Source organism: Syzygium oleosum, unplaced genomic scaffold, assembly GCF_021117445.2.
Source record: "Syzygium oleosum isolate NSW1041296 unplaced genomic scaffold, Sole_v2.1 Sole_v2.33, whole genome shotgun sequence".
NCBI lineage: Eukaryota > Viridiplantae > Streptophyta > Magnoliopsida > Myrtales > Myrtaceae > Syzygium > Syzygium oleosum.
This window is the reverse complement of record NW_026607517.1, coordinates 1635796-1650522: the sequence shown is the minus strand read 5'-3', so window position 1 is coordinate 1650522 and position 14727 is coordinate 1635796. Positions and strand designations below refer to the sequence as shown.

The 14727-nt window shown below is 46.1% G+C and overlaps 3 protein-coding genes across 3 annotated transcripts; all 3 read left to right on the top strand.

Moving 5' to 3' along the window:
- Positions 1-2635: 2635 nt before the first annotated feature.
- Positions 2636-3797, top strand: LOC115672928 (2-hydroxyisoflavanone dehydratase-like). The gene has a single exon (XM_030594930.2). The coding sequence runs from the start codon at positions 2715-2717 to the stop codon at positions 3621-3623; it is 909 nt and encodes a 302-aa protein (XP_030450790.2). The 5' UTR covers positions 2636-2714; the 3' UTR covers positions 3624-3797.
- Positions 3798-4360: 563 nt separating this feature from the next.
- Positions 4361-5597, top strand: LOC115672927 (2-hydroxyisoflavanone dehydratase-like). The gene has a single exon (XM_030594929.2). It carries the CDS (start codon positions 4465-4467, stop codon positions 5542-5544), a length of 1080 nt encoding a protein of 359 aa, XP_030450789.2. The 5' UTR covers positions 4361-4464; the 3' UTR covers positions 5545-5597.
- Positions 5598-12613: 7016 nt separating this feature from the next.
- On the top strand, positions 12614-13900 carry LOC115672886 (probable carboxylesterase 12). Its single transcript, XM_030594871.2, has one exon. It carries the CDS (start codon positions 12716-12718, stop codon positions 13649-13651), a length of 936 nt encoding a protein of 311 aa, XP_030450731.1. The 5' UTR covers positions 12614-12715; the 3' UTR covers positions 13652-13900.
- Positions 13901-14727: the final 827 nt, after the last annotated feature.

The window sequence follows — 14727 nt, the reverse complement described above, 5'->3', positions numbered from 1 at the left end:
GTTTACCGATTGAAGATAATCCCAAATCGAGATGCGTCATCTGGGTATGGCCGAAAGAAAACCTAAAATGGGTTTTGATTTGAGTTTCAGATTGTTTCTCGGGTATCTAAATTGATCTGTTGCACATCTGTGGATCCACAAGTGAAATTGTAATCTCTACCGCTTTTTGCTTTCGGTTCAAGTCTTCATTTAAAAATGGACATGCAAATAGGCCCAAAATACCATCGAAACAAGATTACCCCGACCCAATCATTGTTGGGCCACATGCCCACCCACCACCCAGTCATTTTCCCACGATTAAGACAGTCAAAACGTGTCATAAACCCATATTACAACTTAAATTTATTTAAACATATCACCTCAAATTTAAAGTATGGGTCATAATGAGTTTTAATGTTAAAAGCCCAAAATAGATGGATTAGTAGGTCTGTTATAAACCCAATTTCAACTTATTTAATAAAGGGTTAATACCACGAAAAAGCTCAAATTGGTACATTTGCGATAAATTTATCCCAAACTAATTTTTTGACGATAAAAAATCCCAAATTGTTATATCTGTGACAGATTTATCCTCTATTAGTTTTCGTTAAATTTTATCGTGAAATTATTAAGTTGGATAACACGTGGCAGTTGATAGGCGTACTAGTTTGAGGTTTTGCCCTCTGTTTATTATAGATGTACCTGTTTGTGATTTTTCGTGGTATTAATCCAAATTTGCAGAATTTAACGTCGCAAATGTACTGGTGTGAGGTTTTTGGTGGTAAAAAAATTAGGGAAAATTCCAATTAAGGACCCCAAGTAGGGTCAAATTCTCAAATAAGGACCCAAAGTGAATATTGTGTCAAATCTGCTTTTTTCTTTTCCTTTTCCTTTTCGTTTTTTTTTTCTTCTCTTCCTCCGTCGGCCATAGCCGGGGCCGGCGGAGGTCGCCGGCCTCAGGCGGGGCCGCCCTCGCCGGCGTCGGGCGAGGGCCGCCCTCGCCTGGGCTGGGCGAGGCCGGCCTCGCCAGTTGCAGGCGAGGTCGAGCCTCGCCAGATCTAGCCGGCGGAAGAAGAGAAGAAAAAAAAAAAGAAAAGGAAAAGGAAAAGAAAAAAACAGAAAAAAATAATAAAAAAATTCGGGTCCTTATTTGAGACTGATTGAGCACTCCAGGTCCTTATTTGACACAATATTCACTTTGGGTCCTTATTTGAGAATTTGACCCCACTTGGGGTCCTTAATTGGAATTTTCCCAAAAAATTAGTCTGAGATAATTTTGTCACACGTGTATTAATTTAAGATTTTTTGTGGTCAAAAAATTAATTTGGGGTAAATTTATCACGTGTGTACTAATTTTGGATTAGGTTCGTGATATTAACCCTTTAATAAATGGATTAGGTTCAGTCCACTTCGGTCCCTCTTTGCCATTCTTTTATCTCTCCCTCTTTGATTTCATGACTCGCGGCCTTCTCTTTTCGTTCGCTTTGCTTCCGCCATTGTAAGGTTTTCTCCTTTTTGTGCCTTTAAAGCAAAAAAAAAACAAAAAGAATAAAGAATAAAAAAACACCACCTTATTGAGTTGCATGCGCACCGTTCTCTAATCAATCACCAAGTTGCTCCAAATCCCTTGTTTTTGGTTATTGGAGATACAAATTGAACATTATGTTTTGCATTTTAGTCCTAAAATTTGCGTTCGAAAAAGCTCGGGCACTTCACAATCAAGTGCAAGCCCGGCTCTCGGTGAGTTTTGGATTTCTTATGCTCTATACATCCTGCCATTATGGGACATCATTCGCGTGTTAAGAGTCGCGGTTTCTTCGTTTGAACATCTATTGCAGGTCATATTTAACTTCAAAAGCTAATCGCAAATCCGATCAAGAGGAAAACATTGAAATAAACGTGGCTATAACGATGCTCAACAGGTCATATGCTTGTCCAGCTTTAAAACCTACCAAGGCAACAAAAAAATATATACTATGGCTAAGGCTAATACTCAGATTTACACATTCAACGTTAGCAAGTTAGGTGAGATTTTCGACTTACTATTAAAAGATGGCCTACTAAAATTAACAGATGGCCAAATTATGTCGAATGAAGAAGATTTGGCAAATAAGAATTTCGTAAGTGGCACAATCCTAGAGCCATAACACAAGCTAATTCCATTGTCTTTAAGAAAACGATTCTAGGGACTATTCAGTAAGTAAAAATCAAGTTTACCGACAACAAAGAAAAAACGAAAATGGAAATCGACATCGATTGTTGACCCGTGTGCATTACAACGGGATATTATTTTTTTGGTCGGATTATAACGAGATATTAGATGAAATGTTAATGGGCGGGTTTTTGAACCGAGGTCACTAGTTAGGGTTTTTTTGTTGCGAAACGAAAAGTAATTTGGGATAATAACACGTGTGGTGAAGCGAAAGTCAAATTCATAGGTGAACGCGTGACGGGAAAAATTAGTTGGAGATTTTTATAGGTATTAATCTCAATAGAAATCAAATTTATTAGGATTACCCTCCACATACGCAATTTGACCGACGCGCGAAGAAGGTTCCTCTGGGTCAACATTACCTACGCCTGACGCCGCCCTTTCCTCGTCGAAGGGGACGGCGGAGAAAAGCAAAACCACAACGTCTTCACCGCCATCGCTCTCTCCATTTTTACAAGTACCTTCTTCCTCTCCTCTATCTCACTCGATCCTCGCGTCGCACCCCCTTCAGTCCCCCCCAAAAATGGCTTCAGAGAGCAATGAGGTGGTCAAAGAGTTCCGACTCTTCAAAGTCTACAAGGACGGCCGCATCGAACTCTTCCGTCCTCCGGTCGAGAAGATCCCGCCCTCCGACGACCCCGACACCGGCGTCCGATCCAAGGACGTCGTCATCTCGCTGGACCCGCCAGTCTCCGCCCGGATCTTCCTGCCCCGCGTCTCCGGCCCGGCCCGGAAGCTCCCCCTCCTCCTCTACATCCACGGCGGCGGGTTCTGCCTGCAATCCGCCTTCTCTCGCACCTACCACGACTTCGTCAGCACGGTCGCGGCGGAGGCCGGCGCCATCGCCGTCTCCGTCGAGTACGGGCTCTTCCCGGCTCGCCCCATACCGGCCTGCTACGAGGACTCCTGGGCCGCGCTACGGTGGGTGGCGGGCCACGCCGGCGGGGATGGGGCGGAGCCGTGGCTGAACGAGCACGCCGACTTCGGTCGGGTCTTCATCGGCGGCGACAGCGCCGGGGGGAACATACCGCACACGCTGGCCGTCCAGGTCGGGTCGATCGGGCTGCCGCGGGGCGTGAAGGTGGTGGGGGTCGTATTGGTGCACCCGTTTTTTGGCGGGACGGACGACGACGAGATGTGGCTGTACGCGTGCCAGACGAACCGCGGGCTGACGGATCCGAGGCTGAAGCCAGCGAAGGAGGATCTGGCGAGGCTTGGGTGCGAGAAGGTGTTGGTGTTCGTGGCGGAGAAGGATCACCTGAGGGAGGTCGGAGTTGAGTACTGCGAGGAGTTGAAGAAGAGCGGGTGGAGAGGGAGTGTGGAGCTGGTGGAGAATGTTGGGGAAGACCATTGCTTTCACCTGCGTGATCCCAAGTACGACAAGGCCGTGGAGTTGAAGGACAAGATCGTCTCCTTCATCAAACACAACTGACTGATCTGAGCCATGATGATATTGGAGTAATGTTTGATCCGTGGGATCAATTGATTCTCCCTGTTTGGGTTGTTTTAATGTCTTGTGCGTGATGAATCTAGATGATTGGATATCTACCAATCCTTGTAAGTTTATCTAATAATGTGCTAAGTTGGATCTTCTACCTCTCGAATATCTGATGAGCCAGCCATCTATCTGTAGTCTACACTTGTATCTGTTCTCTAGTTTCTATGGCAGGCTATACGATTTGGTACTGTCTATTAAAAAGCAATCATAACTAATCACGTAAATTGATACTGAAGAGTAACAAATGCTCACGGAATGGCAACGGGGACGCAAGGATGGTTCTATGATGTCGTGGGCAAAAAAAACGAAAGGGTAAAATATGTGATGGCGGGACAGAAATCGTTAACCAAGTATCGATGTTACTGTAATTAGTTAGTATATGATGCTCCTTTTGCTATTTCTATAAATGGTAGAAATCACTGATCGAAAATGATCCCAAACTGAGATGTGCCATAATGGCCGAAGGAAAACTAAAATGAGTTCTAGTTGAGTTTTCAGATTGTTTCCTGGGTATCCAATTCATGTGTCCGGCATCTATGGATCCATTGGTGTTATTGTAATCACCACAGTATCGCTTTTGGTCAAGTCCGCACAAAATTGTAAAAAGGACATGCAAATCGGGTCTAAACATCACTGAAACAGGACGACCCTGACCCGATATTGTTGGGCCGCATACCCGCCCACCGCCCAGTCATTTGCTCATTGGACTGATCCCTCAACAGTCGCAGAAAAAAACCAGACCAAAGCTCGATCCTGCTTCACTGCTTCCACAGCAATGGCGTCCCTCTCTCGCCCCTTCTCTCTCCTCCGCCTCCTCAGACAGTACCGCGTCTCGTCCCCATCCCACCAAAACCCAACATATCCGAACCCTTCCCGCTTCAATTCCCTCTCGAATTCCATCTCTACTAATCCCCCTCGAAAAATCTGCTGCAACAACATTGGCAGCAGCACCACCACCAACACCAGCGAAGTAGCCCACGAGTTCCGATTCTTCCGAGTCTACAGAGACGGCCGGGTGGAGAAATTCCGCCAGACCCGCAAGATCCCTCCCTCCGACGACCCCGTCACCGGGGTCCGGTCCAAGGACGTCGTCATCTCGCCCCAACCCCCCGTGTCCGCCCGCGTTTTCCTCCCCGAGATCCGAGACCCCAAGTCCAAGCTCCCCGTGCTGCTCTACGTCCACGGCGGCGGGTTCTCCTTCGAATCCGCCTTCACTCCCGACATCCATAATTACGTTAGCTCAATCGCCGCCAAGGCCGAAGCGGTCGCCGTCTCGGTCGAGTACCGGCTGGCCCCGGAGCACCCGATCCCGGCTTGCTACGACGATTCTTGGGCCGCGCTCCGGTGGGTCGCGGCCCACGCGGGCGGGGCCGGGCCCGACGCGTGGCTCAACCGCCACGCCGATCTGGGCCGCCTCTTCGTCGCCGGGGACAGCGCCGGAGGGAACATCGCGCACGACCTGGCGGTCCGGGTCGGGCCGGGCGGGTTGCCCGGGGTCAGGCTCGCGGGGATGGTGCTGGTGCACCCGTATTTCGGGGGGACCGAGGACGACGCGATGTGGCTGTACATGTGCCCGGAGAACGGCGGGCTGGAGGACCGGAGGCTGAGGCCGGCGGCGGAGGATCTGGGCCGGGTCGGGTGCGAGAGGGCGCTGGTCTTCGTGGCGGAGAAGGATCACCTGAGATGGGTTGGGGCGAGGTACGCGGAGGAGTTGCGGAGGAGCGAGTGGGGAGGGACGAGCGTCGAGCTGGTGGAGAACTTTGGCGAAGAGCATTGCTTCCACATAAGCGATCTCAGGTACGAGAAAGCTGCTGAGCTGGTGGACAGATTTGCATCCTTCATCAAGGAAACTTGATTAATTCATTTTTCATTCGAATAATTGCTAATTAATCAAATTGGTTAGTGCAATGGGTAGTTCAAACTAAGATGGATTCGATCGCGATATAGTGTTTGCCCAACGTCCTACCTACATTATAAAGATTGCTATAATAGGTTTGAAAAGATAGAGGAATAGACTCAATGATAGAGAGTCGATTGCATCAATCTCATGTACTAGTCTAATTAAACTTGAACCGCCGAATCATGTGGACTCATAAGCAGTGATTATGATAACGACGCAGACTTGCTAGGAAAATGAAGTTTCATTTGGTACTACCTAAGAGAAACATAGGCGTAACCGCATTTTTAGTCATCCAAAGAGAGACGAGTGCAACCACAAGTCCTCCTCCTCCTTTCTCTTTTCCTAAAGATGACGGAGATGCTTCCGAACCAGCTTCTTACAAAGGGACAAATAGCAAGCATTTCGTCGGCATTTTAGTGTTCTATAAATAAATGGCAATTTGTGCTCGGTCGCATTCGGGGGTGTCCTTTTCGCTGAGTGTAAGTTCCATGCATACGACGAGTCCAACCTAATGGATCCCCAAATCAAAACCCACTTACATGAATTCGTATAAGAAAATGATTTGTTTTCTTGCTCCATCAAGGATTAAGTATCGGTCCGTGAAAACGAAATACACCTAATCCGGGTTAAGTCTCTCAGATTAGTTCTTACGGAACGCTGACACCTAAAAAATTAGAATGGTCTTAACAGCAAAAACCTCCAAACCAATTGCTTGCCAAAAGCAAAAGCAGCCAAAACTATGTGCAGAGCTAGGTGAGGCACTGTGAAGGGGGGTTTCCCTCCCATGGCCTCATCCCCGAGCACACCAACTTACCTGATTCTAATTAAGGAAAATGCTAGTACGTGGTAAATCTTATGCTACCAACACATTTCAATGGCATTTTCACGGGATCCACGGAATTGGGTCCATTTCGGTAACTAAGGGCCCGTTTGGTAACGTGCCAAATAGTGAAAATTTCTGTTCTTTTGTTCCCAGAAATAATTTGGAGCAATGCGTTGGTAAACTTTTTGTTCCAGGGCACATTTTTGCAAAAATTTGTGCCGAGAAACGATTTTGGAAGAGAAACAAGAAGTAAAAAAGTTGCTTCTTGTTTCTCTGCACAATTTTGAGAATCAGTTTTTTTCTTCTTTTTCTTTTTTTTCTTTTCTTATTTTTGAGTTGTTCTTCCCTGGCTGAGTCGGCCGTCGACGACGGCCACAGCCCCAGTGGCCTGCGAGGGCGTCACGGCCCTCGCGCCGGCCGCCGCGAGGCGAGGGTCGCCCTCGCCGGCGAAGGCGAGGGTCGCCCTCGCCGCCCGGGCGAGGCGGCCTCGCCCGAGATCGAGCGAGGCCGAGCCTCGCCGTCGGTCCGCGACGGCGAGGTCGGCCTTGCGCCCAGCGTGCGAGGGTCCAGCCCTCGCCCCGCCGGTGAGGGCGATCCTCGGCCGAGGGCGACCTCTCGCCATCGCCGGCGGCGGCGAGGGGCCGTGATGCCCTCGCTGCCCTGGCCGTAATGGCCGGCCGCGCCGACCGGCCATAGCCAAAGAAGAAAATGGGCAAAAAGAAAAAAAAAATTAAACAATTCAAAATATTATTAAAATATTATTTGGGAACAGAAATTTTGTGTAGTTACCAAACGCATTTCTGTTCTTTTCTACTCTAGGAATAGAAATTTTGGACAGTTTATCAAACGCCTTCAAATACTCAGAAATTGTTTCCGGGCACAGAATAAAAAAAAATCATTTCTGTTCAGAAATAGCTCCCGGGCATAGAATGGTATTCATGCGCACCCTAATTATGTACATATATATCAACAGTTGGGATGGACCGAACCGGATGAATTCAGCCCCCATTGATCCCTGCCAATTCAGTAATGAAAGCTAGAGCTCAGGGCTTTAAATTCTTCCCAACTGATATGAAAATTCTCTTATAGTTGGAGGCTTCTAGTTTTATCTCGAAATCCTATTTATGTTGAGTCACGTGGATTATTTAATTGTCAATTGTTTAGCGTCCTAGTTATTAGGAGTCTGTTTTGTAGTGGTGTAGAACATGGCTTTGTGTTTTACCAAGTCAATAGGTGATTTCTGCACGTTGCTGTTTTTTAGGGGTTAGTGGAGTACTTTCTTTTATACTGTTAACTGTCGTGTGTCAGCTCTTTAAGAAGAGCATCTGATGTAAAGTTTTTTTAAGAGAAAAAATGCAATAAGAACAACGTAGTTCTTTGCATACTGTGTAGCTTTCCTTCTTCCAAAATTCTGTAACACTGGTATCAGAGCCAAATTGTGAGAAGAGTGAGTTTGAAAAAGGAGAGATTGAACGTGAGATATCTTTGTGAAAAGTCGCAGCAGCAACTTTTTCAATGGCCACTGATAATTTCGTTCAGCTTGCCATTCCTCGCTTTGATGGTCATTATGATCATTGGAGCATGCTGATGGAGAATTTCTTGCGGTCGAAAGAGTACCGGCATGTCGTCGATTCCGGAGTAGCGAACCGCCGGAGTGGTGTTGACGGATACACAAAAGGCTGACTTGGATGCATTGAAGTGAAGGATCTCAAAGCCAAGAACTACCTTTTTCAAGCTATCGATCGATCAACCTTGGAGACAATTCTTTGCAAAGACACCTCCAAGCATATTTGGGATGCAATGAAGAAAAAGTATCAGGGGAACGCGAGGGCAAAGCTCGTGCAACTTCAAGGGCTTCGGATAGAATTTGAGAATTTACGCATGAAAATCGGTGAATATGTTATCGATTACTTGTCGAGAACAATGACGATTGCTAACAAGATGCGGATTCATGGCGAGAAGATGGAGGACGTCACCATCATCGAGAAGATTCTTCGATCAATGACACCGAAATTTAATTTCGTTGTTTGTTCTATCGAAGAATCTAAAGATATTGATGATCTTTCAATTGATGAGTTGCAGAGTTCTTTGCTGGTTCATGAGCAAAAATTTGTCCAGCAAGATAAAGAGGAACAAGCATTAAAGGCAGTAGCCCATTCAAAAGGTCCTGATCGTGGGAAAGGGAGATGGAAGGATAAAGAGTCATATCATAAATCAAATGAGGATCACGCTGTCGATCCTAAATGGAAAGCGAAAAACCGTGACAACAACTATCCAAACGGCAACAAATCGAAGTTCTTCAACAAGTCAAATGTCGAATGTTATAGATGTCACAGGTATGGCCATTACAAGTCTGAATGTAGAACCAATCTTAACAAAAACCGTGGTGCAAAATCAAATTTTGCAGAGAAAGCAGAAGAAGTTTTGCTTTTGATGGTCTGTCATACAAAAGAAGAGGTTCATCGAAATTTGTGGTATCTAGATACCGGCTGCAGCAATCACATGTGTGGAGATAAGTCTGTATTTTCAGACTTGGATGAATCGTTCCGTAACACGGTTACGTTTGGCGACAAATCTTCTATTTCTATCATGGGCAAAGGCAACGTTAAGATTCACACCAAAGAAAACTCTACTCAGGTGATCTCTAACGTTTACTTTGTTCCAGATTTGAAAACCAATTTGCTTAGCATTGGTCAATTACAAGAGAAGGGATATGAGATCTCTATCAAAGATGGAGTTTGTCGAATTCAAGATGAAAACTTGGGCTTAATTGCTCAAGTCAACATGACAACAAACCGGATGTTTCCATCTGTATCTCGATGACACCAATCAATGGTGTTGCTCTGCGAGATTGAAGGACGAAGCCTGGTTGTGGCACTTTCGCTATGGACATCTGAGTTTTGGTGGTCTAAAGACGCTGCAGCAAAAGAATATGGTAACCGGTCTTCCACAAATTCAAAGTCCTTCTCAAGTTTGTGAAGAGTGTGTTGTTGGCAAACAACATCGAGATCCGTTTCCAAAAGGAAAAACATGTAGAGCGAAGAAGGTGCTGGAACTGATACATTCAGATTTATGCGGACCCATTAATCCGACATCAAATGGTGGCAAACGTTACTTTATAACGTTCATTGATGATTATAGTCGGAAAACTTGGGTCTATTTTCTGCAGGAGAAGTCTGAAGCTTTTCTAGCTTTCAAGAACTTCAAAGTGCTCGGTCGAAAAAGAAGCGAGCATGCTTATAAAGACTCTTCAGCGGCGATCATGGTGGAGAATATAACTCGCAAGAATTCATAAATTTTTGTGAGACTCATGGAATTCGAAAACAGATTACGACAGCTTATACGCCACAGCAAAATGGCGTTGCAGAGAGGAAGAATCGCACCATCGTAAACATGGTACGAACCATTTTGGCAAGAAGCAGTGTTCCAAGAAGTTTTTGGCCCGAAGTTCAATTGGAGCATTCATGTATTGAACAGGAGCCCCACACTAGCTGTTCAAAATATGACGCCTGAAGAAGCTTGGAATGGGCACAGACCATGTGTCGAGCATTTCGAATTTTCGGTTGTATAGCGTTTGCCCACGTACCGGTCGAAGAGGACCAAGCTTGATGACAAAGGTGAAAAATGCATTTTTCTTGGTGTTAGTGAACATTCAAAAGCATACAAATTGTATAATCCTATCACCAAGAAAATTATCATCGATCGTGATGTAATTTTTGATGAAGAGAGGTTCGGTTATGGAATGAAAACAAAGTTGAACAGCAAATACAAGCTGATTTTGATGGAAAGAATGGAGAAAAATTGCAAGCAGCCTTTGGAGAATGCGTAACCCGTAGAAAATGAGCAACAACCAGCAATCAATGAATGTATTTCATCCTCTCGAAACAGGAGATGAACGACAACCTCGACGAGTTAGAAGAAGGCCCGCATGGATGACTGATTATGAGGTAATGCAGATCGATCAAGTGAAGACCCTTTTACTCATTTTGCCTTATTTTCAGATTGCGATCCAGTAGCTTTCGAAGATGCTGTTAAAGAACCAAAATGGCAGAAGGCGATGGATGCAGAAATTGCAGCCATTGAAAGAAATAATACTTGGGAGTTGATAGAGCTTCCAAAAGGGCAAAAGACCATTGGAGTGAAATGGGTGTACAAGACGAAGTTAAAGGAGAACGGTGAAGTCGATAAGTACAAAGCCCGCTTAGTCGCAAAAGGCTACAAGCAAGAGTTCGGCATTGACTATAGAGAAGTTTTTGCTCCAGTTGCCCGACATGACACAATCAGAGTGGTGATTGCACTTGCGGCACAAAATTCATGGCCTATCTTCCAGTTGGACGTGAAGTCGGCATTTTTACATGGCGACTTGGAAGAACAGGTATTTATTGATCAACCTCCTGGTTATATAAAGTTTGGTAGTGAGCGCAAGGTGTACAAACTAAACAAGGCGTTATACGGACTAAAACAAGCTCCAAGAGCTTGGTATAGTCGTATAGAGGCCTATTTTCTGAAGGAAGGTCTCCGAAAATGTCCATATGAGCATACGCTTTTTGTGAAAACTGGAGAAGGAGGGAAGATGCTTATTGTTTGCCTGTATGTTGATGATTTGATTTATACCGGAAATGATAGTGCTATGCTTGAAAAATTTAAGCAGTCTATGATGCTTGAATTCGATATGTCTGATCTTGGAAAGATGCACTATTTCCTTGGGATAGAAGTTGTTCAATTTGCTGGTGGAGTCTTCATTTCCCAAAGAAAATATGTGCAAGACATTTTAGAGAGGTTCCAAATGAAGAATTGCAATTCTTCTAGCACACCAACAGAGGTGGGTTTGAAGTTACTGAAAGATCCTGAAGGAAAGAGAGTTGATAGCACCATGTACAAGCAAATTGTGGGAAGCTTGATGTATTTAACTTCAACTAGGCCAGATATAATGTATTCTGTGAGTCTCATAAGTAGGTACATGGAGAATCCTACTGAGATGCATCTCTTTGCTGCCAAGAGAATTTTTCGATACTTGCAAGGTACGGCTGACTTTGGATTGCTCTACAAGAAGGGAGAAAGCTCAAACTTGATGGGCTTCACTGATAGTGATTATGCCGGAGATCAAGATGATAGAAGAAGCACTTCCGGATATGTATTTATGATGGGTTCGGGAGCTATTTCATGGTCATCAAAGAAGCAGCCGATTGTCACTTTATCAACCACTGAAGCTGAATTTGTTGCAGCAACTTCATGCGCTTGTCAAGCTATTTGGTTGAAGAAAATTCTCGAAGAACTTCATGTTGAGAGCCAAGGACCTACTGTGATTTATTGTGACAATAGTTCAGCAATAAAGCTCTCCAAAAATCCTGTTTTACATGGAAGAAGCAAGCACATAGATGTCAAGTTTCATTTCTTGAGGGATCTGACGAAGGAAGGAGTTATTGATCTCATCTATTGCAGAAGTGAGGATCAAGTTGCTGATATCTTTACCAAGTCCCTCAAGTTGGCTGCATTTCAAAAGCTGAGAAACCTGCTTGGTGTCCAGAAGTTGTATTAAACTGAATGTTAACAAACTTTCAGTTTAAGGGAGGGAATGTTGAGTCACGTGGATTATTTAATTGTCAATTGTTTAGCGTCCTAGTTATTAGGAGTCTGTTTTGTAGTGGTGTAGAACATGGCTTTGTGTTTTACCAAGTCAATAGGTGATTTCTGCACGTTGCTGTTTTTTAGGGGTTAGTGGAGTACTTTCTTTTATGCTGTTAACTGTCGTGTGTCAGCTCTTTAAGAAGAGCATCTGATGTAAAGTTTTTTTAAGAGAAAAAATGCAATAAGAACAACGTAGTTCATTGCATACTGTGTAGCTTTCCTTCTTCCAAAATTCTGTAAGAATTTATTGGTCCAGAAAGCTAGCCATTCCAACAGGCAAAGTAATTCTCAGCAAATCCTCTTCTAGAAGACACAAAACACGGCGGGCCGGGCAACAGATGCCTTGCCGAACAAAGATACCCTTTGGCCCTAAATCTTCGACCGTTCGGAGTACCGGGTCAAAACGAAAACCGGAACGACATCTCCGGACCGTCCAATCGCGTCCGAAATTCTTCACCACGGGTCAATTATTTGGATGACGTGGCGTGGCGTTCGTCCGCACATGCATTTCGCTATACCAAAAGGACTGGACCCCCATCACCTCTCATCTTCCGTCGCCAAGCACACTCATCAGTCAGTCCCACCACCACCACCACCACCACCACCACAAGTACCTCGTCCATTCTCCTCCCGAAATACACGCGCACGAAGAAAAACAAACCTCAAAAATTTTCAATGGCCTCCGAGATATCCCAGGACTTCTCCCCCTTCCTCCGCATCTACGAGGACGGCCGCATCGAGCGCCTCATCGGCACCGCCACCGTCCCCGCCTCCCTCGACGACGAACAGACCGGCGTCGCCTCCAGGGACGTCGCCATCTCGTCCGACCCCGCCGTGTCCGCCAGGCTCTACCTCCCCTCCGGCCGCCCCGAGAAGCTCCCCCTCCTCGTCTACTTCCACGGCGGTGGCTTCTGCATCGAGACCGCCAGCTCCCCGACGTACCACAACTACCTGAACGCCGTCGCCTCCGAGGCCGGCGTCGTCGTCGTCTCCGTCGAGTATCGCCGAGCGCCCGAGGACCCTCTCCCCGCGGCCTACGATGACTCCTGGGCCGCCCTCAAGTGGGTGGCCTCCCACGCGGCCGGGGACGGCCCCGACGAGTGGCTCAACGAGCACGCCGACTTGAAGAGGGTGTTCCTCGCCGGCGACAGCGCGGGGGCTAACATAGCGCACCACATGGGGTTGAGGATCGGGTCCGACAAACTGGACGGCCTGGCGTTTGCGGGGATTGCGCTGGTGCACCCGTTCTTCTGGGGGAGCGAGCCGGTGGGGACGGAGTCGACGGAGGCCGGGAGGCGGGCTTGGACGGTTGGGTTCTTGAAGATGACGTGCCCGACGATCAGCGGGGCCGACGACCCGATCATAAACCCGGCAGCTGACCCGGGTCTGGGGCGTTTGGGATGCGGCAAGGTTCTGGTGTTCGTGGCGGAGAAGGACGGGCTGAGGAGCAGAGGGTGGTACTACGAGGAGGTGCTGAAGAAGAGCGGGTGGAGAGGGAGCGTGGGGGTGGTGGAGACGAAGGGCGAGGATCACGTGTTCCATCTGATGAATCCGAGCTGCGAGAACGCCGTGGATCTGATGAAGAGATTGGTGAAGTTCTTGAACGAGTGAAAAGTTGTCGTTGTCTAATTTCGGCCGTATGCTGGACGATTGGATGGTAGCTTGTCGCTTTTGTGTGCTTTTCTATGTCATTTTTTTTTAAACTTTTACTTGTTTCGTTTCGTTTGGATTTGAATGTGCAAGCCTGCGAGGGCGAAATTTATTGTACTGTTTTATTAACTTTGTCGAGGTGATAGATTCGACATGTCAATGGAATGTGACGGTACTTTCGAGCTCAATAAGATCGGTGTCTTGTGCAAATTTTTGTTGGTGAGTCCTTTGTTGTCCGTGATAGAGGCGAGCACCGCCGTTGTGGTGGTAGTGGTTGCCGTTATCAAGCGGCCCGCGGTCCAGAAACTTTCTCGGGTTGAAGAGCTGAGACCCATGCAGGAGGTTTTCGTCCAAAGGCGACCACCCGCAATGGTCGCACTCCTCTGGCCGCTGGTCTCGTGGATCTCAGTGGAAAGAGTTTTCTCGCCCAAATTCAGTAGCAACTGCTATGGAAGCGACCTCCAAAACTCCGACCGCAGCCGCCTCGGCGAGAACGATGTCACCGTGGCTGTTGTTGCAAGAGATTGCCTATCGTAGGTGCTCCCACCCCACGGTGGCATTCTACGCAATTCGAAGAATTTGGTATAGCACGGTGGAAAGACCAAAATGGATTCTGTGCCAAAAAAAAAGTATGGTACAAGCATTGTCTCTTCGATGAAATGTACTTTTTAGTTCCATTGGATCTTTTCCAATTTCTATATTAACGACGGAAAAGAATGGTAAGCTGGCTTTTCCACCGTGGTACTTTTTGTGTACAATTTTCTTCATGACTAATTGATAATGTCTATTCTAGCAAAAAAAAAATTGATAATGTTTGAACATCGTTTGGTAACTTCCATTACTTTGTGAGAAAATATCAAGCCTGAAAAAAATAGAGGAAAAATTGGCTATAAAAGAAATTGCCTTCTTTTTTTTTTAAAGAAATCGTATTCTTAGAATGCCCCAACATGTAACATTTGAAATTTATTCGTCGTGATAAGCTTAAGATATATTTTCTTTGATAGAACAAAATATAAAGCCTCGAAAGATTTACCTAA

What these genes read in the sequence shown, in the direction of transcription:
- LOC115672928 (XM_030594930.2), top strand. Translation starts at nt 2,715, where the DNA reads ATGGCTTCAGAGAGCAATGAGGTGGTCAAAGAGTTCCGACTCTTCAAA.
- LOC115672927 (XM_030594929.2), top strand. Translation starts at nt 4,465, where the DNA reads ATGGCGTCCCTCTCTCGCCCCTTCTCTCTCCTCCGCCTCCTCAGACAG.
- LOC115672886 (XM_030594871.2), top strand. Translation starts at nt 12,716, where the DNA reads ATGGCCTCCGAGATATCCCAGGACTTCTCCCCCTTCCTCCGCATCTAC.